Source organism: Eptatretus burgeri, chromosome 10, assembly GCF_056783735.1.
Source record: "Eptatretus burgeri isolate ZD-2024b chromosome 10, Ebu_testis_v1, whole genome shotgun sequence".
Classification (NCBI taxonomy): domain Eukaryota; kingdom Metazoa; phylum Chordata; class Myxini; order Myxiniformes; family Myxinidae; genus Eptatretus; species Eptatretus burgeri.
The window spans coordinates 52,967,198-52,994,373 of record NC_140970.1 but is presented as its reverse complement, the minus strand read 5'-3'; the positions used below and the strand labels follow the sequence as shown (position 1 = coordinate 52,994,373).

Below are 27,176 nucleotides of genomic sequence, written 5' to 3'. Positions count from 1 at the left end.
GTCTGTCCGTCTATTTGTAGACCTCAGTCTATGATCGAGAAACTACTTAATTTAGAATTTCAATGTTTTGAACACTGGAGAACACAAATCGGAACACGGACCTGCAGTTTCGCAGTACTTTGGCTCTGAATTTTGTAAATTGTACGGAATCTCGTACTGAACATGGATGTGCACCAAGAGTAGGATATTTTTTTTTACTTTGTCTGCCTGTCTGGCAGTCAAACAAAATTGAACATCATTCCAAACAGGAAACATTGTTTTTTAGCGACGTCATAAAGGACACAAACAATAGGCACGAATAATTCATTTAGCATGTTCAATAAAGTGGTGCAGATGAGAGAGCATGCACGACGGTAAACTAATGGAATTTTTTTTCAACAGCTTTTAAAACCTTTATTATGGCTAGTGCATGGCCGTAGGTGCAAAAAAAAAAAAATATTTGAAACCGCGTGCCAGAAACAACAACCACACAGGCCGTTCCTTCGCTCTCGCGTGCCCGTACGTGCAAAAAAAACCGACAACTTTCAAGCAAGTAGTCATAGACTGATACTTACGAAATCGTCAACTTGACCTCTGACCTTGCCTAATAAAAGCTGTCTCTGGAGAAGGTGGCGACGCAAACCAGAAGTTTCTACGATGATTCTGTACCAAACCATCAAAAATCGAATGTTTGACCTTTGACCGATTTTGACCAAAATCTAATCAGCGCTGGCCATCACCCTCCTGAATCACGTGGTGTAATTTGACATTGGTAGCTTCTTCTGTTCTCGAGATATCATGCCTACAAACAAACACACGTACAAACACACAAACAGATGATGGAGGTCATCAATATAAGTAACAACCACACAGACCGTTCCATCCCTCTCGTAAATGACGACTGGATTGGGGCATTGTGTTTATCTATAAATGCGCATAAGAAATCGAGAAATTATTAGAATACAACAAGTCAACACTATTCGGAAGTCCGTACGTTGTAACCCGCAATGGGGAACGCGGCTGAGGATCTCTTCCCCATCGGCCACGCCTATGCAGCAACATGTCCTGTCATTGGTTTGGTAAATAAATGGCCATAACTTGGGAACCACTTGTCCGATTAATATCAAACCTTGAAACGGCACATACTCAGGTCCCCAGCAATATACCTGGCAAGTTTCAATTAGGATTGGACCAGTGGTTGTCAAGAAACGGCGGTCACACACACACACACACACACACACACACACACACACACACACACACACACACACACACACACACACACACACACACACACACACACACACACAAAGACACACACACACACACACACACACACACACACACACACACACACACACATACACACATACACACATACACACATACACACATACACACATACACACATACACACATACACACATACACACATACACACATACACACATACACACATATACACATATACACATACACATACACATACACATACACATACACATACACATACACATATACACACACATTGCTGGAATTTTTTTTCTGTGTATTTATTTGTGTGCAGGATATCTCAAAAAGTTATGGACGGATCCGGATGAAATATTGTGGACAGTTTCGGTGTGACAAGGCTGAACTGATTAGATTTTGGAGAAGATCCGGATCCAACTACTCGAATTTTAAAAGTGATTCTTCACCATTGATAGATGGGGCCAAAAATGAAAGATAGCACAATATCTCAACAAGTTGTCGATGGATTCGGATGAAACTCGGTGGACATGTTGGGTGTGTTGCAAGGACAAATTGATTTGATTTTGGTGAAGGTCCGAATGCAGAGCTGTATTCGAGAATTATTTAATTTTTAAAGTGATTCTTCACCATTGATGGGGTCAAAAACGATATAGTACTGTATAGCACGATATTTCAAAAATGTACTGGGCTCGATATGTTCTCGTGGATCAGGCATTATGTGGTGGAGGTATGCGCTCTACCGAGTGCCCTTCTAGTTAAGTATGTATGAGCGCTGTAGGATGACTTAATTGGGCATTGGATAGCACTACGTCACACTACAGATGTTTAATAGTACGGTTATATCAGTAAAATGAACTTCATGGTCCCGTGACTGAGACACGCATCACGTACTCTACTGTACTCCGCTATACCACTACCGGCGTCAGCACTGTGCCCCAAGTGGAATCGTAATCAATTCCTTTGTTTTCGGTTATTATTGCCCTCAGTGACACCATGTACAGTACCCAACGTACCCAATAAAGTACGTTCCTGTCGGCTGTGGTAGTAATTGTAAAGAGTGATTAGCCCTGGAACGGCACTCGGTAGAGCACAAACCTCCATCAGGCTGAACAGTTCACGTTTTGTATCCACTGATTGGCTGGATCAGAACCAAAATCGAATCGGCTTGTTCTTGTCACCTGACCAACTCACCAAACTTGTGCATTTCTCATGAGGGACAACACATTGAACATATCATGTATTGTCACGTAATGTCAATAAACCATTTATAATGAATATTGGCCTATGTTTCCAGACTTGATGGCCACCCTGTAGTTTTTGGCCAGATGGTGAAGAATCACTTTAAGAATTTTAAATCACGCATCTGGATTCAGATCTTCACGAAAATCGAAGCAATTCATCCTCGTCACACACCCAACCTGTCCACAAAGTTTTGTCAGAATCCGTCTAACTGTTTGAGATATCGTATTAACAAGCAAACAGGAGTGAAAACATGACTTCCATCCACCGTCGGTGGCGGAAGTAACGACGTTCAAATCGTTACTAAGGAATTGTTTTCACCGCGCTAAAATGGCGGCGGCAGTTGCCAACCGGAAGTAACCCAAGTTAGGTCCACCTCCAGCAGCCATATAAAACTTTAAATTCTTCAATTAAATTGATTTGTCTTCTTTCAGCTCAGGATGTTGTCTACAGGGGCGCGATGTTCGTCTTAATGTCCTTGGGAAAAATAATAGCGAATGTAGTGAGCTTCATACTTAACGCGTGCACCTGAGAGAATAGGAGACAACAACAAGACAATACTCTGGCAATTTGGAATCCGTGTCGTTGGCTATGACCCTTTTGCTTCCGGTTTTTTTTTATTTTTGCTTCCGGTTTTTTTTTGCTTCCGGTTTTTTTTTTGCTTCCGGTTTTTTTTTTGCTTCCGTTTTTTTTTTTTTGCTTCCTGTTTTTGTCATGGAGAATGATGCATGCCGGGAGATAAATGAGGAAATATACACCATGTCATGGAGAATGATGCATGCCAGGAGGAAACATGAAAGACCCCAATATCAGACATGGTGTATATTTCCTCCACTGATTTTAATAAAGATATCTCCAGCATCATCAAAAAATAATTTTTAATCGTGATTTACGTTATTTAATCGCTGATCCCGAATCCAGGCCGAAGTAACTGGAAATTGCGTATACAGTTGTGAACAAGTTTTATGTAAAGTCTTGTTCTCGGTGGTGTAGTTGTTGTTGTGAAGGTAATGTTGAGGTAATATTAATTTTTTCAGATGAGATCCTGTTCGCGGCGGTGTAGTTGTTGTTGTGAAGGTAATGTTGAGGTAATATTTATTTTTGCAGATGAGATCCTGTTCTCGGCGGTGTCGTTGTTGTTGTGAAGGTAATGTTGAGGTATAATGTTGAGGTAATATTAATTTTTTCAGATGAGATCCTGTTCTCGGTGGTGTAGTTGTTGTTGTGAAGGTAATGTTGAGGTAATATTAATTTTTTCAGATGAGATCCTGTTCTAGGCGGTGTAGTTGTTGTTGTGAAGGTAATGTTGAGGTATAATGTTGAGGTAATATTAATTTTTTCAGATGAGATCCTGTTCTCGGCAGTGTAGTTGTTGTTGTGAAGGTAATGTTGAGGTATAATGTTGAGGTAACATTTATTTTTTCAGATGAGATCCTGTTCCAGGCGGTGTAGTTGTCATTGTGAAGGTAATGTTGAGGGAATTTTTTTTTTCAGATGAGATCCTGTTCTAGGCGGTGTAGTTGTTGTTGTGAAGGTAATGTTGAGGTATAATGTTGAGGTAATATTAATTTTTTCAGATGAGATCCTGTTCTCGGCAGTGTAGTTGTTGTTGTGAAGGTAATGTTGAGGTATAATGTTGAGGTAATATTTATTTTTTCAGATGAGATCCTGTTCCAGGCGGTGTAGTTGTCATTGTGAAGGTAATGTTGAGGTAATATTTATTTTTGCAGATGAGATCCTGTTCCAGGCGGTGTAGTTGTTGTTGTGAAGGTAATGTTGAGGTAATATTTATTTTTGCAGATGAGATCCTGTTCTCGGCGGTGTCGTTGTTGTTGTGAAGGTAATGTTGAGGTATAATGTTGAGGTAATATTAATTTTTTCAGATGAGATCCTGTTCTCGGCAGTGTAGTTGTTGTTGTGAAGGTAATGTTGAGGTATAATGTTGAGGTAACATTTATTTTTTCAGATGAGATCCTGTTCCAGGCGGTGTAGTTGTCATTGTGAAGGTAATGTTGAGGGAATTTTTTTTTTCAGATGAGATCCTGTTCCAGGCGGTGTAGTTGTTGTTGTGAAGGTAATGTTGAGGTAATATTTATTTTTGCAGATGAGATCCTGTTCTCGGCGGTGTCGTTGTTGTGAAGGTAATGTTGAGGTAATATTTATTTTTGCAGATGAGATCCTGTTCTCGGCGGTGTAGTTGTTGTGAAGGTAATGTTGAGGTAATATTTATTTTTTCAGGTGAGATCCTGTTCTAGGCGGTGTAGTTGTCGTTGTGAAGATAATGTTGAGGTAATATTAATTTTTTTTAGATGAGATCCTGTTCTAGGCGGTGTAGTTGTCATTGTGAAGGTAATGTTGAGGTAATATTTATTTTTGCAGATGAGATCCTGTTCTCGGCGGTGTAGTTGTTGTGAAGGTAATGTTGAGGTAATATTTATTTTTCCAGATGAGATCCTGTTCTCGGCGGTGTCGTTGTTGTGAAGGTAATGTTGAGGTAATATTTATTTTTTCAGATGAGATCCTGTTCTCGGCAGTGTAGTTGTTGTGAAGGTAATGTTGAGGTAATATTTATTTTTTCAGATGAGATCCTGTTCTCTGCGGTGTAGTTGTCGTTGTGAAGATAATGTTGAGGTAATATTAATTTTTTCAGATGATATCCTATTCTAGGCGGTGTAGTTGTCATTGTGAAGATAATGTTGAGGTAATATTAATTTTTCAGATGAGATCCTGTGCTAGGCGGTGTAGTTGTCGTTGTGAAGGTTATGTTGAGGTAATATTTATTTTTTCAGATGAGATCCTGTTCTCGGCGGTGTAGTTGTGAAGGTAATGTTAAATAATTTTTAATCGTGATTTACATTATTTGATCGCTGATCCCGAATGTAGATGAGAGAGAGAGCATGCAGGACGGTAGAAACAACACTGTTTAACTCGAAGGGCACTCGGCAGAGTATCAACACCTTTTCCAGGCCGAAGTAACCGGAAATTGCATCATCGAATGTAAGAAGAATTCTACGTTCGCTTCTCGGCTTTGCCTATTCCATATTAAATTAAATAATTTAATTAAATCCCCCTGCCGTCTCAGATCTCCCCCTCCCCGATTTGGTGAATCGACCCACTCGAGGCTGGATAATCGATTGACGAGAAATCCATGAGTTAGAGCGCGTGAACGCGATAACGATCTGTGAAATCACGATGTCCACGAAGCGGGAGAATGTAAAATGAAGGTTGCGACGTGGCCGGAAACCGAACACGGCGATGTTTCTCATAATTTACAAACGAGCGAATAAATTTGTAACTTTTACACAATCCACGGGATGGGTCGGCATGGACGTGTGACGAGTCGAGGGAAGCATCGAGAGCAGCGCGAATCGACACGACGTTGCGTCTTGAAAGCCGGAAGTGCGTTAATGGCTGAAGAGAAGCAAGATAGCGATCCGCGTGTATCGTGTGGAAAAGACGACGTCGAGGCGATGTCGGCGCCAAGAAAGGCGGTTTCGGCGTCTGTGGAGCATGCGGGTATGGAAGGTGCTTTGGGCTTGGCGAGTTCGGGGAAGGCCGTGTTTCAGTGTTTCAACCGATTGCGATTGTAACGATATTTAATTCCGAAACTCGCTCGCCACTTGAAGTCGCTTCACTCAGCCGGTACGTGTGAATGAATGATGAATGAGTGCGAAGGACTAAATCTCGTAGACTTATTCCGGACGTTTTTCGTTGTGGTGAAAATACTTTATTTCGGCTTACGTCGTGGTGTGATGGATTAAAAAAAAAAATTGTAATCGATGCACATTGAAGGAACTATGGCACAAGAAAGAGATCGTTCGGGCCATCATGCCTGCGCTGCACCAACCCGCAGCAAGCATCACCTGTGCGGATACTCGGACTCGAGCGACCGACGAGTGCTGCCAATATCCCTGTACCCCGTTGTAATCTCCAAAACAGAGAAGCCGACTCTCACGATGTCAGTGTGGGTGTCACGCTGTCACGGCCAAACAAGCTCATCTCGTGGTAGTGTAGTCGATAGTTGAAAAATCGTGCAAATTGTGATACAAGCATCAAATTTGGCCTTTCTGTTCTGCAGGGATTTCTGATCAAATCTGCTCGATTGGCCATTTGAAAATCCAAATTTTGAAAAATTTGAAAAAAAAAAAAACTTTAAAAAAATTTGAAGTCATACTTGGCTGAAATTCTTGAAGCGCAAGTGAACATCCCAGACAGAGAACCAAGGGGAGATGCAGTCATCATTGATGGCTCAGCACTTATCAATGCCCAACCTCCATGCACTTCAAAGATATTTGATGACTATGCCAAAGAAGACATCATCCCAAAGGTGGAATCCTCTGGTGCCAGGTACGAGAGGGTGGACGTAGTGTTTGATGTGTACAAGAAGTCAAGTCTGAAGTCCGAGGCAAGGTCGAAAAGAGGGCAAGGGATCAGAAGAAGAGTGACAGGAACCAGTAAGACCCCAAGTAACTGGAGAAGCTTTCTTCCAGATGACAGCAACAAGACTGAGCTGTTTCACTTCCTTGCGGAAAAGATGTGTGAAGCACAGACGACAAGCACAGTCATTGTCACAAAAGGAGAAGATGCCATGAGCAACACAAGGAAGTCACTGGATGCTGTGTCTCCATGTTGTCATGAAGAAGCTGACACACGAATATTTGTACACGCCAGGGATGCAACGACGGATGGTAGCAAGTCCATTATCATTAAGGCTAATGACACGGACGTACTAGTCATAGCAATATCTGCACTGCCATCCTTAGAGGAACTAGGTCTTGAGAACATGTGGATTGCCTTTGGCCAAGGAGCCAAGGCGTGATGGATTCCAGTCCATGAGGTAGTTTCTGCAATAGGGCCTGAGAAAGCTCGAGGGATCCCATACTTCCATGCGTTCACTGGATGTGACGTCGTGTCTGCCTTCCGCGGTAAAGGGAAGAAAACTACATGGCAGACTTGGAACGTCCTTGATGATGTTTCTGAAACATTCACTAATCTCAGCCAGCATCCAACATTGATTCGGGATCTTGACTTTTTTGAAGTTGTTTTTTATTTTTATTTTTTTCAAATTTTTCGAAATTTTGATTTTCAAATGGCCAATCAGGCAGATTTGATTAGAATCCCCTGGAGAACAAATGTGACAAATTTGATGCTCGTATCATCATTTGCATGATTCTTCTCAAAAATTACTTTTATCTGCCCCACTAAAGCCGATTCTCACGATGTCAATGTGGGTGTCACGCTGTCACGGCCATACAACCTCATCTCATGGGCCTGCCGCCCTGCTGGAAGCAATCGCATACGCATCCCCCCCTCACGATTGCTTCTTCAATCTCATTATCATGAACGAATCTTCCTGTGCTAACTGTCCCTCAATGGGCCCACACTTCTGTCAACCCTAACCCTAACCCTAACCCTTAAAATATACTTGAACAATCAATGTCTTGCTGTTTTTGTTTGATGTCTTTTTTTCCATGTATTCTCTTGAGGCCTGTCGAGATGTTTTCTCAACTCGTCTCAGGTCACTTATAAATACTGATGTGAGTTCAATTTTCAGTCTTGGTGTTTCCTACTTCATAAATGTCTTCTGCCTATCTGGAATAAGCCTGGTGTTGGCTAAACCCTAACAGAGACAGAGACAGAGACACAATCTGTAATTATATTAAGTAGGTCCCTGCTCAACTACCCTGGTCTTTCTGCCTCCACCTTTACACCTTACTAGGATATACCTGCTCTGCACCCAAAACATGTGTTCTCTGAAGGTTGCCCACCTCTCCGATGCAGATGGTCCATTCATTAACTTTACCTAATCGAAAGCTCCCAAATAACTTCTCATGCCCTCAAACTTTCCCCTCCTGAAATACAACAGCCTTGCACCACTCTCCAGAACTTCACATCTCCAGACCTCTCGACCTGCGATGATTGTCTGTCGTGAGACCCATTCTCAAAGAACAGGTCTTGGGAGCTACCCTGGCCCCCAGTGGAGTTTAAGGGCAGCAACCCGGTGAGGGTCAAGGAGACAAAGCCTCAAGCCGCTCCTGAACTTTGAGGAAGGTTTGGAGATGCACTAATGTCCAGCTATTCGCAGTATTGTCGTAATAAATAGTGCTTGGCAGGATGGCCGAGAGGTACATGCACTCATCTATAAGCTGTTTAGCCTAGGTTTAAATCCAAACCCAGCTATAAACCGTCATCCTGGGGATTCATCAATGTGTGTGCCGCCACTCTGTCGGATGTTCAACTGGCGTCCCATCCACCAGCATTAGTTTGTGGACGTCAAAGACCCCGTGGTGTCCTACGTGAAGAGTAGGCGAGCTATTACTGGCACCATGAACAAATTACAAATTCCTGCCCTATCTACTGCTGGGAATGCAATGGCAAACCATCCAGTATAACCCTTGCGCAGGATGCTGCTTCAGCAACACATGCTCTATGAAGAGTATGGTACACCAGAGATCGATAGATGCAGTAAGTAATAAATAGACTGTTCACAGTTCAACAGCGTACATTACAGGGAGGCACACATGATCGCATACAAGACTAGAATGGCGACCATATACTTTCGTCAGGCTGAACAGTTTACGTTTAGTATCCCACTGATAAGCCGGTCTGGATCCACAAGTGAACCAAAATCGAATCGGCTTGTTCGAGTCACCTACCCAACTCCTCCACCAACTTTTTCTTCATAACCCATCCACAACTTTTTGAGACATTGTGCTGCTGTATATATCGTTTTTGGCCTTATCTCTCTGTTATGTTTGTCCTTTTTTTCCTGTTATATCTTCGTTCCTGCGTTGATGTTATATCCTGTCCAACTTTCTACGTTAAATCGTACCTTGTTGTGCTGTATTTGTCATTCGTTTTCTTGTTGTTCAAAGACTATTTTAGCCACTCCTCGGATAGCAACTGTGAAAGTTCTGTGTCCCTTTCTGTCTGCATTCCTTGTTTTGCCTCTTTATTCCCAAATATTTTACTTTTCCTCCTCAACGTGATCCTATTTCCCCTCCTCACCTCATAAAAAAATCTATACGAATAATTGTGTGTGTGTGTGTGTGTGTGTGTGTGTGTGTGTGTGTGTGTGTGTGTGTGTGTGTGTGTGTGTGTGTGTGTGTGTGTGTGTGTGTGTGTGTGTGTCCTCCAGAACTCCAAAACCATGAAACCTAACAGCCTGAAACTTTGCATGTGTACAAAGAGAACTCCAAGGAAGTGCACAACTGTAAATTGGGGGTTTGTGTTAATTAAAACACCCCTTTTAAAGATAACTAGCATATACCCGTGCTCCGCACGGAGTTGAATGGGTGGCAAAAGGTGGATGAGGCATAATAGTTGATGTTATGGGAAGCTGGGGAGGGTGTCATTCGGGATGTGATGCACTATGGTTACCTGTCCTTGGTTTTCTAAAGGACCTTCCTGTGGATGACATTTTGAGTGAGTGTCTTGTTGCTGAATAGTCCTTGTGAGGAATTATTGTCCACTTTGATAGATATATAGGAGTAACCTCTTGCACGTGAAAATGCAACATATAGTTGGCCATGGGAGAACACGGGGGCTGGGAGGTATATTCTGAGTTTGTCAAATGTTTGGCCCTGGGATTTGTTTATGGTCATCGAGTATGCGAGTCTGACTGGAAATTGCATCCTCTGCAGTGTGAGTGGAAGGTTGGCGTCTGATGGGGCAAGTTTAGCATGATATAGGCCTAGCCCTAGACTGAACAGGAGCAGTGGAGGGTGACCGAGAATCAGAATGCAAATTTCAATGAATGGCACTTTTTGGCGCACATCCGACGATCGAACACCGCTTGGACGCTTTAATTTGATGATCACACACGCAAGACAACACGGGTAACGATGGCGGTTGATATTGACAATTAATATAATGAACGGCAGTTGTTGGGGTGCATCCGACAATCGAACACCTCTTTCATTTAAACAGTTAACACGCACACATTCAAGGAACAGAATCGATTGTCGGACACCACGCTTTCGAAGAACAAAGTAATGAAGAGAATCTGAACAATGAAGGGATGACCTCATACCCGTTGCCTGGTTCCCCCCACCTTCAGATAATAGCCTTTGATGTCATCTGGACGTAGGCCTATTGCAACTTATTTTCGGGTGTTTTTAATATGTACGTTGGATTTCAGACACAAATTGACAGTCTAAGAGGGCGTGTTCAGTACGGGAAGTACATTGGATTTCAGACACAAATTGACAGTAAGAGGGCGTGTTCAGTCCGGGAAAGAGCCAATCGGGGTACATCATGTTGGCAGAGCTCTGGTGCTCATCGTTCCCCTCCTTCCATGCTGATTTTTAAAACATGACAACCATTGCTGATGTTCTGAGCCTTACTATTTATTATCAGTTGTGTTTATGTTCAGTGTTTAATGCAATGAGTACTCCTTACTCGAGTTCATATTTTTTGGATAGATGGCAGCACTTACCGGAAGCAGTTCAGCAATGGCGACCGAACGGGAATAAATGCGGCCGTCGATAGGTTGAAAATCTTGTTGAAGCCACGTTGTCATCCAATTCCAGCTTAGAAATTTAGTGCATCGTGTTCGTCACATTAAGAAACCCCAGTATATGGGAAATGAGCACATTCCTGCCAGCGGTTTCAGATGAGAAACGTCAAATTGCGCGCAGACGTTAACAGAAATAATATATTTTTTAAATAAATCTTTACTTTAAATACAATGTTTCTTGTTACATTTTTTGTGTCAAATTCACTTCTCAGGTAGTCAACATGTGCAGAAGAGGGTTTTACATTGCGGACACTGTTTTCGAGGAGTGGAATTACGCCTCTCGGCATTGACGGTCTGTCAATGATAAACGTAATGACGTCAGCGAATGACCGATTATGTCACGACGTCATTACACCTCTCAGCGGTGACATCACATGTCGCCATGCAAACGAATGTAAATATTAGAAAATCGCTCAAAATTCCCAAACCTGTCCATCTGGCACGATCTCACATAGCCCATGCTGTTCATTAGACCACAGAGCATCTGCATACCGAAAGTGGCGACAATCCATCCGGCAGTTTTGGAGGAGATGCGTCAAATTGAACGCAGACGTTAACAGAAATAATATATAGATTAACAGCCTTATTTAATTATATCCTTCATCAGGCACATCCTCGGTCACTGCTCTCTAGGGGGTCTTCAGGCGTGTCTCACAGACCTCGCCGAGGTCTGAAGCCATGTTTTTTTTTAGCATGCTCCACCATACCGTGAACAGGCCGCAACGGTTTCTTAACAATAAAGTTTTTTGTTTTCACTTTCCTCACTCGTATTACCGAATGCCTGTTCATCATAGCTACAAATCGCTGGGTACATTGCAATGCTCATAAACGCCCGGAGACATCAGCGTTCGTGGCTTTATTTCATTTCCACACATGCAATAACCTCGAGAATCTCTTAAACTAAGCAGAATTACAAAATTTAAGCTCCAGAATCGAAGCAGTTCTGACTCCTAAAATAATAGTGTTAATTTGTCCAATTCGGATATATTTGACATTTCGGGCATCTCCGGGAGGTGTATGTTTAATATGATGGTTCAGTGATGGCTAATCGCATGCCAAGCGAGACGTTTCTTATCAACTGTTTCGTTGGCCTACTTGAGCCACTTGGCGAGTGCTCTACAATATTCACACTGTCACTGAATACTGCATATCAATCGGCTTGAACAAAGTTCAGGGCCACTCACGTGCGTTGTCCACGTGTTGTTCTGCGGTGCAACATGCGGTCGCTGGCTCACTGAAAATGTGAAATTTTATTTTCCACGACATTTCCCCTTTTTTGTATGATTTTTCATTATACGACCCATCAAGTCTTCGGCACAGATAAATACAAATAAAAATTAAACGTTTCGTTTTTAAAAGTTTCTCCAACTGTTTTGTGAATTGCTTCGTGAAGCCACTTAGCACACATTCTTCAAGCTTTAATAATTGGCGATATCGTGTTTCGATACCGGAGGTAGGAAGGCAAAATATACTATACTAGGTGAATGCACCCGGCGCTGCCCGGGTTCTTTTTGAATGAATTTAATCTTCCATACATATGTCTGACGTGAGCACAGTATCAGTTCCCTATTGGGCCATGGCAGTCATAGGCTAAGGGGGTTGGTGAGGGGGAAACACACCCCCTTTCCCCCCCCCCCACCCCAACGGCCTTGCCACATAGCCTATAACCTTCCCGGGGCCCATCCCGACATTTTTTTTCAGTGGTTAGCTCCTATCTTTCACCTTTCAGGAGATTAGCGTGTGCAGACAAACAAACAAACAGACAAACAAAAACTTAAAATCATATGTTAGATATATTGTACATGGCGTTGGCCCCATGTCAATCGGCTGAACTTGAAAAATTAACGTTACGAAATCAGGTGATGACGTCATAATTCGGAAACCGGAAGTCGGAAGTACAATTCTTTTACATAGGGACACTCCCGGGTACATGTTCTGTCAGCATGTGAAGTTGGTGAGGATCAGTCCAGTACTTTTCGCGTGCATAGGTCATAGAGAAACATGCAGACACACTTTCAACTTTATATATATGTATATGTATATGTATATATATATATATATATATATATATATATATATATATATATATATATATATATATATATATATATATATATATATATATATATGATCACAATGAGTAAAAATGTTAATTGTCTCAGTTATGAATTAATGAATCGCCACATCATGGCAGCAAAGCCAAGATGTACGCATGCTCGCTCTGTGTGGCCTGGATTCAAATCCCGACCCGGCTATAAACTGTTATCCCGGTGTTTCACAGGCAGGGTGATTCATCAATGTGTGTGTCGTCTCTTGTATGGGCATGAAACTGGGTGTCGCATCTGCTGGAATTGCTCACCCATCTCCCTCCCTCACCTCTCTCCCTCTTTTTCCCCTCTCCTCTCTCATCCCTCTGACTCTCTCACCCTATTCCACCCCTCTCTCTTCCTCCCAACCCTATTCCCTCTCTCTCTCACCCCTCCCCTCTCTCTCCACCCTTTCCCCTCTATTGAGGAGACTGTGGCATGTACAAATCAGATTCAGAGTGAGCTAACCGGTGGGATGCAAAGGTCGCTGCATATACAAGCATGCATGCATAAAGTCAGACCTTTGTCAGGAACATAGCATGGGTTTTAAATGCTCCCACCCCAGGTGTGTGTGTCTGTGTCTGTGTGTATGTCTGTATGTCTGTGTGTCTGTGTCTGTCTACATATGCAGGTTTCAGAATGTGGAATGGAGTCCTCCCTGGGCAGACTCAAAGCATCCATCTTCATGTCAGTAAGGAGTCATGATTCATGAACCAAGCTGTGAAGTTTTCTGTTCTCAAAGTTTTGTGCCGAGGACTCTCTTCAGGATCGTTGCTGAGCCCCGGACGACTTCCAACTGTAGTTTATGTAGTTTATTTGTCATAATATTCCCAGAGATGGTTTTTAATACCTCTGTGAGGTTCTTCATCATCATTCCTGTTGCTCCAGCTATCACTGGTATAACTTTGACATTCTTCAGCTTCCAGGATCTTTTCACTTCATTCTCGAGGTCTTGGTGTTTGGTCATTTTCTTCATTTCTGCATTGTTTAGTCAAAAATCGCTGGTATCAACACCTCCGTCAATTAGCAATGCCTTCTCTTCTTTTTTGTGCAGAAGTATGATATATGGTTGCAATGCTTTATTTTCAATGTTCACGCTTGATGAGATCATTAGGTCCGTACGTGAGTGGTAGGTACTTCAATGTTTTTAGTGATTGCTTTTGGTTAATTTTCCCACAATTTTTCCAGAACTGGGATATCAAAGTTTTCTTTGCAGATGTGCCAGCAGATTACTTTACAAACTCTGTTGTGTGTTCAGCTGTCTGACATAAGTTTTTTTTTTTGTGTGTGTGTGTGTGTGTTCGGTCATGAAGAATATCATATCATTCTATTTGCTAACACCACCTCCACGCCACACCTTTCTCTCTTATTTTGTTTTTCCTCCTTCCTCTCTCTCTCTCTCTCTCTCTGCTGGTGGTTTGGTTTATGGGTGCGGTATCATGGCCGCCGTAGGCTCCTGCTCTGTGTTGTGAGTCCAGTGTTATTCTGTCCCCTGTCGTTTAATATTTTCATTGCCTTTTTTTCCTCTTCCCCCTCCGCTTTCCACTCTTTCCCCTTCTTCTCGACTCGCCTTCCCCTTCCTTTCCCCGTCACCTTCCTTCCCCACCCCCATCCACCCTGTTTGAGTTCGTTACTCCCCCCCCACCCCTTTTCCTCACGTGGTTCATGACGGTTTTGTGTTTATGCTTTTCGTTCCCTTACCTTTCCCCTTTTCTTCCTTGGGACAAGAGAGAGAGACAGAGAGCCCACAGCTTGTGGTATAGGTAAGCTTCGAGCCGGTAGCCTACTCCGTTATCGAGTGCGTTCCTGTTTACCTGTATTACTGGTGTGTTTTTTTTTTTGTTTGTTTTGCGACGAGACACACGTCTGAGCGGTTATATGACCTTTCCCCTCATTCCCTCTCTTACCCCCTCCCCTTACTTCTGTTCGTTGAAATCAAAGAATGTCGACACGTTCCCACTACACGGCCTATGAGGCCTTGACGAGGAAAAATGGCGTCGTGTGCGTTCCTCCTAATGAAGTCAGTGTTGATGACATTGTTACTGCCATTGGTAATATGGTTGGGCTTGAAAAAGTCCGTGCAGCTTCTCGCATGAATAAACGAGTAGTTGTTTTTGTATTGGACGATCTTTTAGTACATGACATTGTCTCGACTGGAATATCAACTTAAAATGGTTATTTCATCTTCGCCTCCCCTCTCCCCACAACTAGTACCAAAATTGTACTCAGTAATGTCCCACCTTTCATCAAGAATGAAGCACTGGTAAAATAATTATCTCTGTTCAGGACCGTAGTCTCAGATTACAATGTTACCTTTGCGATGCCTGAACGAGCAGGCGAGACACGTGATGTCTTTCAGGCGACAGGCGTACATTGTGCTTCCCTTGTCTAACGTTGATAAAGTTCTTAATGTGGTCTTTAAATTTCGCATAGATGGACACGAGTACCAGGTGTGCGCGTTGACTGAAACACTGAAATGCTTTAACTGCAATGGTTTCGGCCATTTAAAACGTTTCTGCCTGAAAACTGCATCCCCAACAGCCGAGGATACTGTTGCTCTGTCTAATACGGCCCCACCTGTTAGCACCGACGACCCTGTTAGTCTCAGAGAACGAAACATCAGACCCTAAGGATACAGAGGACAGTACCTCAAGTGTTTGGGATGGTTTAACAACTATTCCCTTATTAAGGAAAAGAAAAACGGATCAGAACGAACTTAACCCACATATAGGAAAAAAATTGGTTTTAGCTGTGAGTGACACAGTGCCAATGAAAAATCAGTATGAGTCACTCTCAAATGATGAAATGGACCCCCTGTTGGTAGATCAATGTGAAGGGGATTTACTCCCAGAGAAAATTAAGGGAACTACAGTTAAGATCCCTACTTCTGATAAGGAAATTGAACCATGCAAGGATCTTACCGAAAAAGAACTAATAACTGTCTCCAGAACCCCCCAATTGTGCCACGAGTTAACTACCAACGACTCCTCAATGGTGGAAATTGCTCCATCGAATACCCCTGAAGTCATACCTGAGTGTTGTGACAAAGCTCTGAAAAACCTGAGGCAGACGCTGATACGATTACCCTCCCCCCCCTCCCCTCACTCCATCTCCCCCCCCCCCACCTCTACATTACTCAAGGTGGAATCAGAGCCTCCCTCACCCCTTCCCTCCACGTTGAAACAGAACAACCTGATACCTGTATACTATAGAGTATAAACACAGTTTGTGAATCAGAAATTGAAAATTTTCCAGAAAGTGCTTCTGACATGTCAGAAGGAGAACCAGATAACATCGAATAATTCCCTACAAACACTACTCCTAATGTCTCACCATCGCAAATCCTTAAATTCCTAAATCATACTTTTAGGAAAAGACGTATAGATATAAAGGAATACTTTTTTATATTACATGGTTTTATTGAAACAGCAAAAAGTATCATTCGTCAACCTCATGATTACCATTTCACTGAAGCACAGTTCAGTAGGCTAAAAAAGCACATTGTTAAAGCTAAAATGGAAATGAAATGATGACCTGCGTGCACTTCTTTACTTGCCACCTCATCATCACTATGGCGATCCTCGGCAGCCTAAACATAAATGGTGGAGCAAGCCAGTCTCGGAGGCTCCAAGTCGTCAACCTCATTAAACAATGGAAATTAGATGTATTTTTACAAGAAACCCACTCTACTCCAGCATCGCACAGTGTTTGGAATAGAATGATGAAAAAGACCGGCTATTTTAGCGATTCCAACTCTCGCATAGCAGGGGTTGCTTTTCTGCTTCGTCCGCACTTTTTCCCTCGACAACTTTCATGTCAGGAAATAATCCCAGGTTACCTTGCTTCCCTGGATTTTTCGAAAATAGTATTGAATTTACTTTAATAAATGTGTATGCTCCTTCAAAGGGCACAGACCGCCGAAGTTTCTTCAAAAGGTTACGACTCTACATGAGGCAATTAGATTTGCAAAAGTGCATCGTAATTGGAGGTGACTTCAATTGCACCCTTCAGCCCGCACGTGATCGGGATGGTGCAGAGCCTCACCCCGGATCAGCCAGACTGCTGTCTGACGAAATAAGGGATTTTAGTCTTCAAGACATATGGCGGATATAAAATCCAAACACCCATCAGTTTACTTGGAGTAAAGTTGCCAACAATCAGGTGGCCCTCGCCCGGCTGGATAGATTTTACATAAACTCAACCCTTATGAACCTCTCACCTACCACGAGAATTACTCTATCTGGTTTCTCAGACCATCACCTTATCACCACATGCTACTGAATAAGGTCGTCTCCAAATCGCCACTCCTTTTGGAAACTTAACATCTCCATATTAGACAACCCCTCTTTTAATAGTACCTTTCAAAGAGTATGGACCAATTTATTAGGTGCTAAGCCCCAATTTAAAGGCGCTGTCACACCTTGACGATTTAGCCAGCAATGGCAACGTATAAAAATGTATGTAAAACGTTGGCGTATGCTGAAATTTTGATCTTTTTTTTTAAGTTTTGGTCGTATTCATAACGTGTTGGTCGTATGCATAACGTATTAGTAACGGGCACAGAACGTTTCGTTGTCTTATAGATAACTTGTACCAACGAATGCTGAGCCTGTTGTCGGCGTTCACAACCTATGCCCAACGATAGTTTAACTTAGGCATAGCACGCTGCACGTATTGCCGACGAACTCGTGGCGTAGCCTGTTAAAATCCTGCCACACGCCGATTTAAATCATAACCGCCTGAAAATTCAAAGTGTCAACCACACAGTCACACCTTGACGATTTAGCCAGCGTATGCCGACCTATGAAAAATTTGCCGAACCAAGCTGGCACACGTCGAATACGGTATGGGTAAGTTGTGTATACGTTAAGAGCACGCTGAAAAACGATGAAGTATGCTGTCGTATTTCGTGGTACGTCTCGTACGTCGTGAAATTTCAAGCATGCTGAAAATTTTACGACGTACTCGTCGTATGGCTCACACGTTCCGCTACACTGGGAATAATTTGTAGGCATGATATGCGATCATTGACACACGTCGACACAAGTTCCTTGTAAGTTACTCATAAGTCGAAACGCGTCGAGGTAATCTTTAGCACACCCGAAACTTATTTTCTCCTTCAAGGCACATGTTCTTTTTTTCTCCTTGGCTCCGTGAAGGCACGTGACGAAATATCTGAAGTTGTTGTTGTTTTTTTAATTTATTATTATTTTTTGAGTCTATCACGAATTTTAAAATATATTCGGACATTTGCTTTTAAGTTTCAACGTCGACGTGACAATATCCTCAAACAGAAAATATTCACAGAGGAGGAACTAAGAATAAGACATGGGCAAACTGAAGAGGCAATCGGACGTGACGTAACAGGACGTGACGTAACAGCACGTGACGAAATATCGGAAGTTATTGTTGTTTTTTTTATTTAAAAAAAACGCTGCCAATACGCCATGATACGGTAGCTGTAAATTAGAAACACGTTCAGTAAGTTATGTGGTCGTCCGGAAGACATCAATCAAATACGTCTACATACGTCAATATGCGTTGGAGGTACGTTACACATAGGTTTAAAGCACATTACTCATAGGTTAGAAATAAGTTTTGGGTATGCTAAGCATTACCTCGACATGTTTCGACTTATGAGTAACTTACAAGTAACGTGCCTCGACGTGTGTCAACGATTGTATAACGTGCATCGACGTGTGTCAACGATTGTATAACGTGCCTCGACGTGTGTCAACGATTGTATAACGTGCCTCGACGTGTGTCAACGATCGTGTAACGTGCCTACAACACGTTACTCAAAGGTTATAAATAAGTTTCGGGTACGCTAATCATTACCTCGACGTGTTTCGACTTATGAGTAACTTACAAGTAACGTGTGTCAACATGTGTCAACGATCGCATAACGTGCCTACAACTTATGGCCAGCGTAGCGGAACGTGCGAGTCATACGCCGGCATACGTCGTAAAATTTCAAGCATGCTAAAATTTGAGGGCAACCGCAAAGTACAACGATGAAAGGCAGCGTACTACGACGTATGGCAGTTTTTTTCAGCGTGCTCTTAATGTATACAAAACTTACCCATAACGTATTCGACATGTGCCAGCGTTTTAGACAAATTTTTCATAAGTCGGCATACGCTGGCTAAATCGTCAAGGTGTGACAGCGACTTAAAGACCAGCGGTTATGATGGGACAACATAAAGGTCCGAATTCGAAATTTCTGTCAACATTTCTGCTCTTTAAATACACAAGTGGAATGCAGAATAAAAGCGGAACTGGGGAAAGAAATTCTACTGATTCAAAGCAACCTAAAAACCCACCCTGCCCCCCAACAAAAACTAAGACTGCATGAGAAAAAGTCTCTTCTCAATAGTATAATCACCAACCATACCCAAGGAGCGTTAACGAGATTACGCTTTCAACACCTTCATCTCTTGGATAACCCAACCCGGTTTTTTTTGACTGAATCAAAATCGCCTCATTCCCTAATCTCTGCTTTAAAACGTCCTGATAACTCGGTCACTACTAACCCGGGAGAAATTAAGAATGATGCAAAACTTTTCTTCTCTAAACTTTACCAGGCAAAATATGTTGATTTAGAACTGGTTTCTCAATTGGCGGATGGTATCAGTGTTGTATCCCCCAGACAAAAGATGGATTTAGAATCACCACTCACAATCGAGGAACTTTCTGTTGCCCTTAAGAGCCTTAATGGAGGGAAATCATCTGGGTGGATGGTCTACCAGCAGAGTTCTTCAAAAAATTCTGGGACCTGATTGGACCTGAATTGCTTTTGATCTTCCATGAGAGCCTGGAGAAGAATGAACTCCCACTAAGTTGCAGAATAGCTCTGGTTACTTTGATTCCCAAAAAAGGGAATCCCTTGCTCATCTCACAGTGGAGGTCAGTGTCTCTGCTGTGTACATACTATAAAATCCTCTCAAAAGCTTTGGCCTTACGTATTTCACCTCAACGAAAGGATATTATACACATGGACCAAACCTACTGTGTCCCGGGGCGTAATATCCAGGATAGTATCTCTGTTATTCGAGATGTAATTGATGTTTGTGAGATAAATCATGGAAGTTGTGGCCTGTTCTTCTTGGACCAGGAGAAAGCATTTGACTGTGTTTCTCACACATACCTTTTTGAAGTTTAAATTTTTTTGGGTTTTGGCCCCCTCTTTTTTATCACATATTCAGTTGTGCTATTCAAACATAATTGCCTTGTTAAAAATAAACAATGAACTTGTACACCCATTTGGGGTTGGGAGAGGGGTAAGGCATGGCTGCCCTCTTTCAGGAATTTTGTATACTTTATCTCTTAAACCCTTCTTAAACACCCTTCATAAATCCTTATCTGGTGTCACTATGGGAACTAATCCCTGAAAAAGCATCGCCTATGCAGATGACAGATGTGTCTGCATAAATCTTGCAGAAGACATTGTTAAGATGATGAGTACCTTGGATCACTTTCGTAAAGCATCATCAGCCAGAATAAATTTGGCTAAAACAGAAGCACTGTGGCTCCAACCCTATACCTATCCAACATCAACCCCCCCCTTTCCCCCTCCCTCCTCGTCTCCCTGGCAATATTTCTTGGAAAAGTGACGGGATCAAGTTCTTGGGAGTGTTTCTTGGTCCGGGCGATTTTGTGAGCCATAACTGGGAAGGTTTGTTGGTACGCATGGAACTAATTTTACTCAAATGGAAGAGTTTACTCTGCCAACTGTCCTACGAAGGCATGGTACTAGTCATCAACAGTCTGGTCACCCAACGTTATGGTACAAGGTTCTTACCCTGCAGCCACCTGCAGTCATTGTGGACAATATACAGAAATGCATCACTCGTTTCTCCTGGTCTGGAAAGCACTGGCTGCGACTGGAAATCCTGAACTTACCTGTGGCTGAAGGTGGCCAAGGACTTGTGAATGTCAAATGCCGCATCATGGCTTTCCGGCTGCGAACAGTATGGCGCTTCTTGTATGAACCTTGTTTGGTCTGGAGACAACTCACCAGTTGCATCTTCCGACAAGCTGGAAAATTGAACTTTGCACAAGAGTTGTTCTTGATGGACTCAACCAAGATAAATTTATTTGGGTTATCTGCTTTTCACCGAAGCCTACTCGATGCATGGCAAGCTTTCGGCTGCCGTCGTGACCCCTCGACCTACACTGAACCCATGTTCTTCAACGAGCCACTGTTTCACATCAGTTTATTTGAAGGCAATGAAGGGGAAAATGCTTTCATTCAGCAGTTCATAAACAATACAATAACGAAAGTGTGCCACTTGAAGAATGTTACCAATGATAGGTGGCTAAGTGCCACTGCTCTTGCGACAGAGGTTGGCATTAGATAATGTTGCAAAGTAGACAGCGTGCTAAAATTGGTACTACACACCTACTGTGCCTCAAAAAATGATTTGAAGAAAAACCCTCCCATACCCACCTCTGACTTTTCCCCCCCTTTCCCAAACCTTCATCTATCTGGCTCTACTAGTCTAGAACCTATTGGTTTTGACTGATCTCGATCCTTTTCTGGGAATAATCGAAAAACCCTGAACATACAATGCCTAAACGTCCTTTTTCCCTCTTTGTCTTCCCCCGTATCCTGTAGATGGGTCACAGTCTTACCAAAAAACCCTCCCCTTTATCCTATTTGGAATTGGTACTATAGACCGCCTGTACCAAAACGGGTTGGAGATCTCCAAAGGAGAATCGCACATTGGGTATTGCCAACAAATTCTTTAATGCACCGGTTTTCACAAACAAAAAGTGAGCAATGTCCCTTCTGTGGACAAACCGAAACACTACCTCACGCGTATATATGATGTAACCGTTTAACCCCGTTATTTGTTTTCCTGAAGATGCTTTTGGCATGTCTCTCCAGTAATTTTGATTTTCCAACCTTTATTTTTTGCCTGAGTATGCCCTTCAACTCCCCAACAGCAATCCTAATTCATATTTTCCTTTCACAAGCTCAGCTTGCAATATATAAGACAAGAAAATCAAAAATGTGTTATGATTTGTGTACAACAGATAGCTTAGAAGTGTTTAAAGTCCTTTGTGTTTCAAGAATCAAACTGGAGTTGTGGTGTTTCTCTCAGGTTCAGGTGTTTGAGACCCAGTGGTATATAAACAATGCTTCTGTAAAGTATCTGAGGGTCAGTTAAAATTCACTCATTAGTTAGTTACTGTATACCCTCTGTCTAAACTTTCTTGTTTGTTTTATGAAAATTGTGTGCAACTGTGTGAGCCTCTGCATGTGAGGCAATCAATTTTTGTGATAAAAGATCTCTCTCTCTCTCTCTCCTCTCTTTCCACTCTCTCCTCTCCTCTCCTCTCCTCTCCTCTCCTCTTCTCTCCTCTTCTCTCCTCTTCTCTCCTCTTCTCTCCTCTTCTCTCCTCTTCTCTCCTCTTCTCTCCTCTTCTCTCCTCTTCTCTCCTCTTCTCTCCTCTTCTCTCCTCTTCTCTCCTCTCCTCTCCTCTCCTCTCCTCTCCTCTCCTCTCCTCTCCTCTCCTCTCCTCTCCTCTCCTCTCCTCTCCTCTCCTCTCCTCTCCTCTCCTCTCCTCTCCTCTCCTCTCCTCTCCTCTCCTCTCCCTCTCCTCTCCTCTCCCTCTCCTCTCCTCTCCTCTCCTCTCCTCTCCTCTTCCCACTTCCTTGCTTCTCCTCTCCCCTCCCCACTCCACCCTTCCCTCCATCTTCTCCCCTCCCCTCACTTTCCTCAATATTCTCTTCTCCCCTCACTTCCCTCCATTCTCTTTACCTCCCACCCTCTGTCTCCCACCATCAATATTGTGAAGTGACGCGTTGTATTTTCTCGTGAGAAATGAAAAAAAAACCTTAATTTTACCACTCCATAACGATCTCATTCTGCTTGAATTTGCTTCTGCCTGTACTTCATTGCCTTTCCCCCATTTTTCTCAATATTCAAGGCTCTGGTGAGAAATCTGATCCTTTGAACGATTGGCCAATTTGCCTTCTACCCATTATACGCAAAGTCTTTGAATCCCTCATCAAACAGCAACTCATGACTCATCTGGAAACCCATAACCTCTGAACTGATGTCCAATATGGCTTTTGACATTCAAGGTCTGGTGATGAAGTTCTATCCCTAACCACTGAACATGTGAATAGGGCTTTGAATCATCATGGAGAAGCCAGGGTTATTGCTCTTGACATGTCAAAGGCTTTTGAGAAAATGTGGCACAAGGGCCTCATCCATACACTAAAATCATATGGCATCTCTGGAAAATTGCTTAATACAATTTCTGACTTCTGTGCAAATCGTCAAATCTCTGTGATACATGAGGACAGCCGTCCCCTGTCCATAATACAGATGCTGGTGTTCCTCAGGGGTCTGTATTGGGTCCAATATTGTTCTTGTTATATAAAGCAATGATCTGCCTCATTGGATTATTTCTCAACGAAGCATTTACACAGATGACAACATTGTATACTACCTCCCGGGAACCTTGTTTCCTCTTTCCCGTGCCCATGCCAGTACCACTCTAAATCCAGATCTCGAGAGTGGGGGAAAGACTGGTTTGTTACTTTTAACCAAAAAAAGATCCACTTGTTGTCTGTGTCTAGTTCAACATCACCTCATTTTCCAACCCCATGTATGGATTTTTTCACCTTTGCAGGAACTTCCTGTTATCCATCTGCTTGGACTGGATATCAGCTCGAACCTCAGCTGGAAAAAGTACATCTCTGGTCTTGCTAAAAGAACCTCCCAGTGCCTTGGCTGCTTATTTTGTGCTCGGTGATACCTTTCTCAAACTGCTATGCTCCATCTATACAAGGCCACTATACATCCTGTCATGGAGTATCGTTGCCATATTTTGGCTGGTGCTCCGGCCTGTCATATATATATATATATATATATATATATATATATATATATATATATATATATATATATATATATATATATCCTTGACAGAATCCAGCTTGGCATCATCCCCGGAACCTCCCTCAGTCCACCGCTCTGTTGCTTCTTTGAGCCTTTTCTATAAATATTAGCATACCTGAGCATACTTTCGGTCGCTCGATACATTTGGCAGCTTCTTCCCATCCATACGCTCACTATATCTGTCCCGAGGAGTAAGAAATTATGAGGTATCCTTCTATTCCCCCCCCTGCCCCCCCACACTTTATCACTTTGTAATGGTTTACTTGCATCCTGCTTCACCCTCAATCCCAATCTACCTCAATTCAAGAGGAATGTTAATAGATTCCTCCTCTCTGTTTAAAATCTATACTTTCCTTTGTGTGGCACCCACCTTGTGTGGCCTTTGGCTTTGTGGTGGGTGAAATGTCATTAAAAAAAAAGAAGCAATAGGGCAAAAAAAAGAAGCAATAGAAAAAAAAAAGAAAAAAGAAGAAGAGATAGGGCCATAAACGATAATATAGCACGATATCTCAAAAATGTATTGGGCCCGATATGTTCTCGTGGATCAGGCATTGCATGGCACATAGTGGGGGTGGGGGGGGCAAGTGGATACCTGTAGGATTTTCATGATGAGAAGGTGCCACCTATTTTAATTCATTATTTCGGTACCAAAGGACATGAAAATGCATGTTGCCATTTTTGGAAGTGTGGCAGACGGCAGCCATCTTGGATTTCAAAATGGCCGATGTTTTGCCGCTATTTTTCGCTTGGCTAGTTTCAATGAAAATATTTTACCTCAATTTTGAAAACAAAATGATAGGTTTTCAATGTTGTGAACACTTCAAAATCAATGTAAGTAATATTTTGTTCAAATTACATACGATATCAGTATCACCCATCCTGAAATTCAAAATGGCCACCAAAAAGTTACAAATTGCATTAAAATTTAAGGGCCATGGTCCGATCAACAGCTTCATCCTCACATTGACCCCTATATTTAACCAGACGTGGTATAAATTTTGATATGAGAAGAAAGCTGCTATTCTTCTCATTGACCCTGTGAAATTGTAGGGCTGCAAGATGTTTAGTTTGGATTTTGTATGCCAAAACTTGCTTACAAATGGTCAACCAATTAGTTGAACCACAGTATTCTATGGGGCTTGCAAATGCACATTTTTAGCTCTCTTGTCAAAACGATTGAAATACCAGCATGAAACTTCACAGGTGGGGTGGAGGGTAAAAGCCATTCAATCAATGTGAAAACTGCATGTGATGAAATCGGACAATCCCCCTTTAAATATTGTGGTAACAAGTGTTATCTAAAAACGATATCTAACGGTATTTTTCTCAAACTTTTTTTGCACGGTTAGACACTCACCGAAGCAACTGGTACTCAGATACACACCTTAGTTCGTATATAAAACGATAAACACAGTCACTTCTATGGACTTAATTTGTAGACTTTAACTCTACAAGCTACAATATTTAAATATCCATTTCAGAGGATAACAAATTTGTGAGGTGCAGTATCAATGCGCTCGCAGTACCAGCACACACCCCACATACCCCAGACACAATAGCCACACCCACATCTACTATACACACCTTGCAACTGCATGTCCAACAAATGCAGTCTTAACCATGTAGAATGGAACTACATGAACTTGTTGCAAGTTTGCTACTTTCATAGCCGTATTAATCATCATCATCATCATCATCATCATCATCATCATCATCATCATCATCATCACTCTTCTCTTCATTGTCAGAGTCAACTTCGGGGTTAGAAGGAGCATCGTCGCATAGTTCTTCCCCTTCACAGCATGTACAAAATTCTGTGCAAAACAGTCCATTCTTTTTTACACTTTCATTGGTGACTGGAACACCGGGTCCGACCACATCCGCATTTCACTAACTGTGTGACGGCATCTGGAGCTGGAGGCAAATGTGTCATCACTGGTATGAAAATTCCATCTACCAAGTTCCAGCCATAGTTCTCTGGGGATGGTATTTCAGGGAATGCAACAATGTCATTATACCGTATCATGGCTTGATAATGTGCTCTGGCAATGGCATGTGTGAGTGCAGCTTTAGTTGGGGGAAGATTCTCTGCTTGGGCTTGTTTCCGCTTAAAGAGCCACCATCTTGCATCTGCAACGTTTGTTATTTTTGTTATTCTAGGAAGATAGAGCTGACATACATAAGCTTCAAGAGTATCACCATTTCCACGAAACATCTGCCTGATTCTTTTTTGCATTCATTAAGCCTGTTGTCACCTTAATGGTTAAAAACTTTGGGTCTTGAGCTTGAGCCCCTGTTGTTCCGTTAAATAACATCAGGTGGGTTGATTCAGCCTGTCATCCTTCCGAGATCGGCAAAATGCGTACAAGCTAACTGGTAACAGGGGCACTGCATCAGCAGCACAGCCACGATCCCAGCAATGATGCAACCAGTAGCCATAGGCTGCATACGAAATGATGATGATTGCATTAATTGGATATGGTGGATAATGGAGTGATTTAATTCAGAAAGTTACACTCCAAAACGTTTTTGAATATCGACACTGCTATCTTAAACATTTATATTCCTTCCAAGGAAACAGCAAAGTTCGGTGGATGAGTCTTGCAGTGCTGGTCTTGCAGAATGCGAGCCTCATTCTCAGTATCCGGTATTCCCGTACACAACCTGGGGACAGATTTTTTTCAACAACTGCTGTGGTTTTTGCCGAACTGATCAAGTTGCTGGCATGTTTAGTTCTGCTTCTTATTCAACAGAAAGGTCAGTATGGGAAGAGTTGTCAACAAAGCTACAGTCACAATCTTGTATACCCCGTGTTCCCCGTCCCATCCCTCTCCCTTCCACAGATCTCCTAATGTCTCTGTTCCCCACTGTTTTGTCCTTTCCTCTCCCGCCCTTCTTGTCTCATGCCGCCTTGCTGTGCATTGTGTGATAGCTGTCATCCGAGCCTCGATAATGTATCCAAAAAAGTCAGTTTTTCGAGGTTGTTTAATTGTTCTTGGTGACACTTTCTTTATATATTGCTTATTTTGTGATTTGTACCCTGTGTCGTGCTGAGCAGGCAATGTAATCGGCTTGCTGCAATTTCTGCATCAGAACATCCTGAAGCAGCCTCTAGACACATTGAAATTAGCAGTGCCTTCTCTTCTGTACATGTTCCAGAATAATCTGCAATATGTGGCCATTTCA

At 42.5% G+C, this 27,176-nt stretch overlaps 1 protein-coding gene across 6 annotated transcripts in view; it reads left to right on the top strand.

Moving 5' to 3' along the window:
• Nucleotides 1-27,176, top strand: part of LOC147018580 (UDP-galactose translocator-like) — a 65,897-nt gene that overhangs the window by 29,345 nt on the left and 9,376 nt on the right. For 3 of the 6 annotated variants that reach the window (XM_085898367.1, XM_085898366.1, XM_085898370.1), the window contains 2 exons: nucleotides 26,565-26,747; nucleotides 27,049-27,176. The exon at nucleotides 27,049-27,176 is cut by the window's right edge and continues 24 nt beyond it. In XM_085898367.1, the coding sequence (XP_085754493.1) occupies nucleotides 26,565-26,747; nucleotides 27,049-27,176 (311 nt within the window). Of the gene's footprint in view, nucleotides 1-5,496; nucleotides 5,986-6,180; nucleotides 6,475-14,802; nucleotides 14,838-26,564; nucleotides 26,748-27,048 lie in introns of those variants that run through there. The other 3 variants (XM_085898371.1, XM_085898369.1, XM_085898368.1) reach the window with 3 other exon arrangements.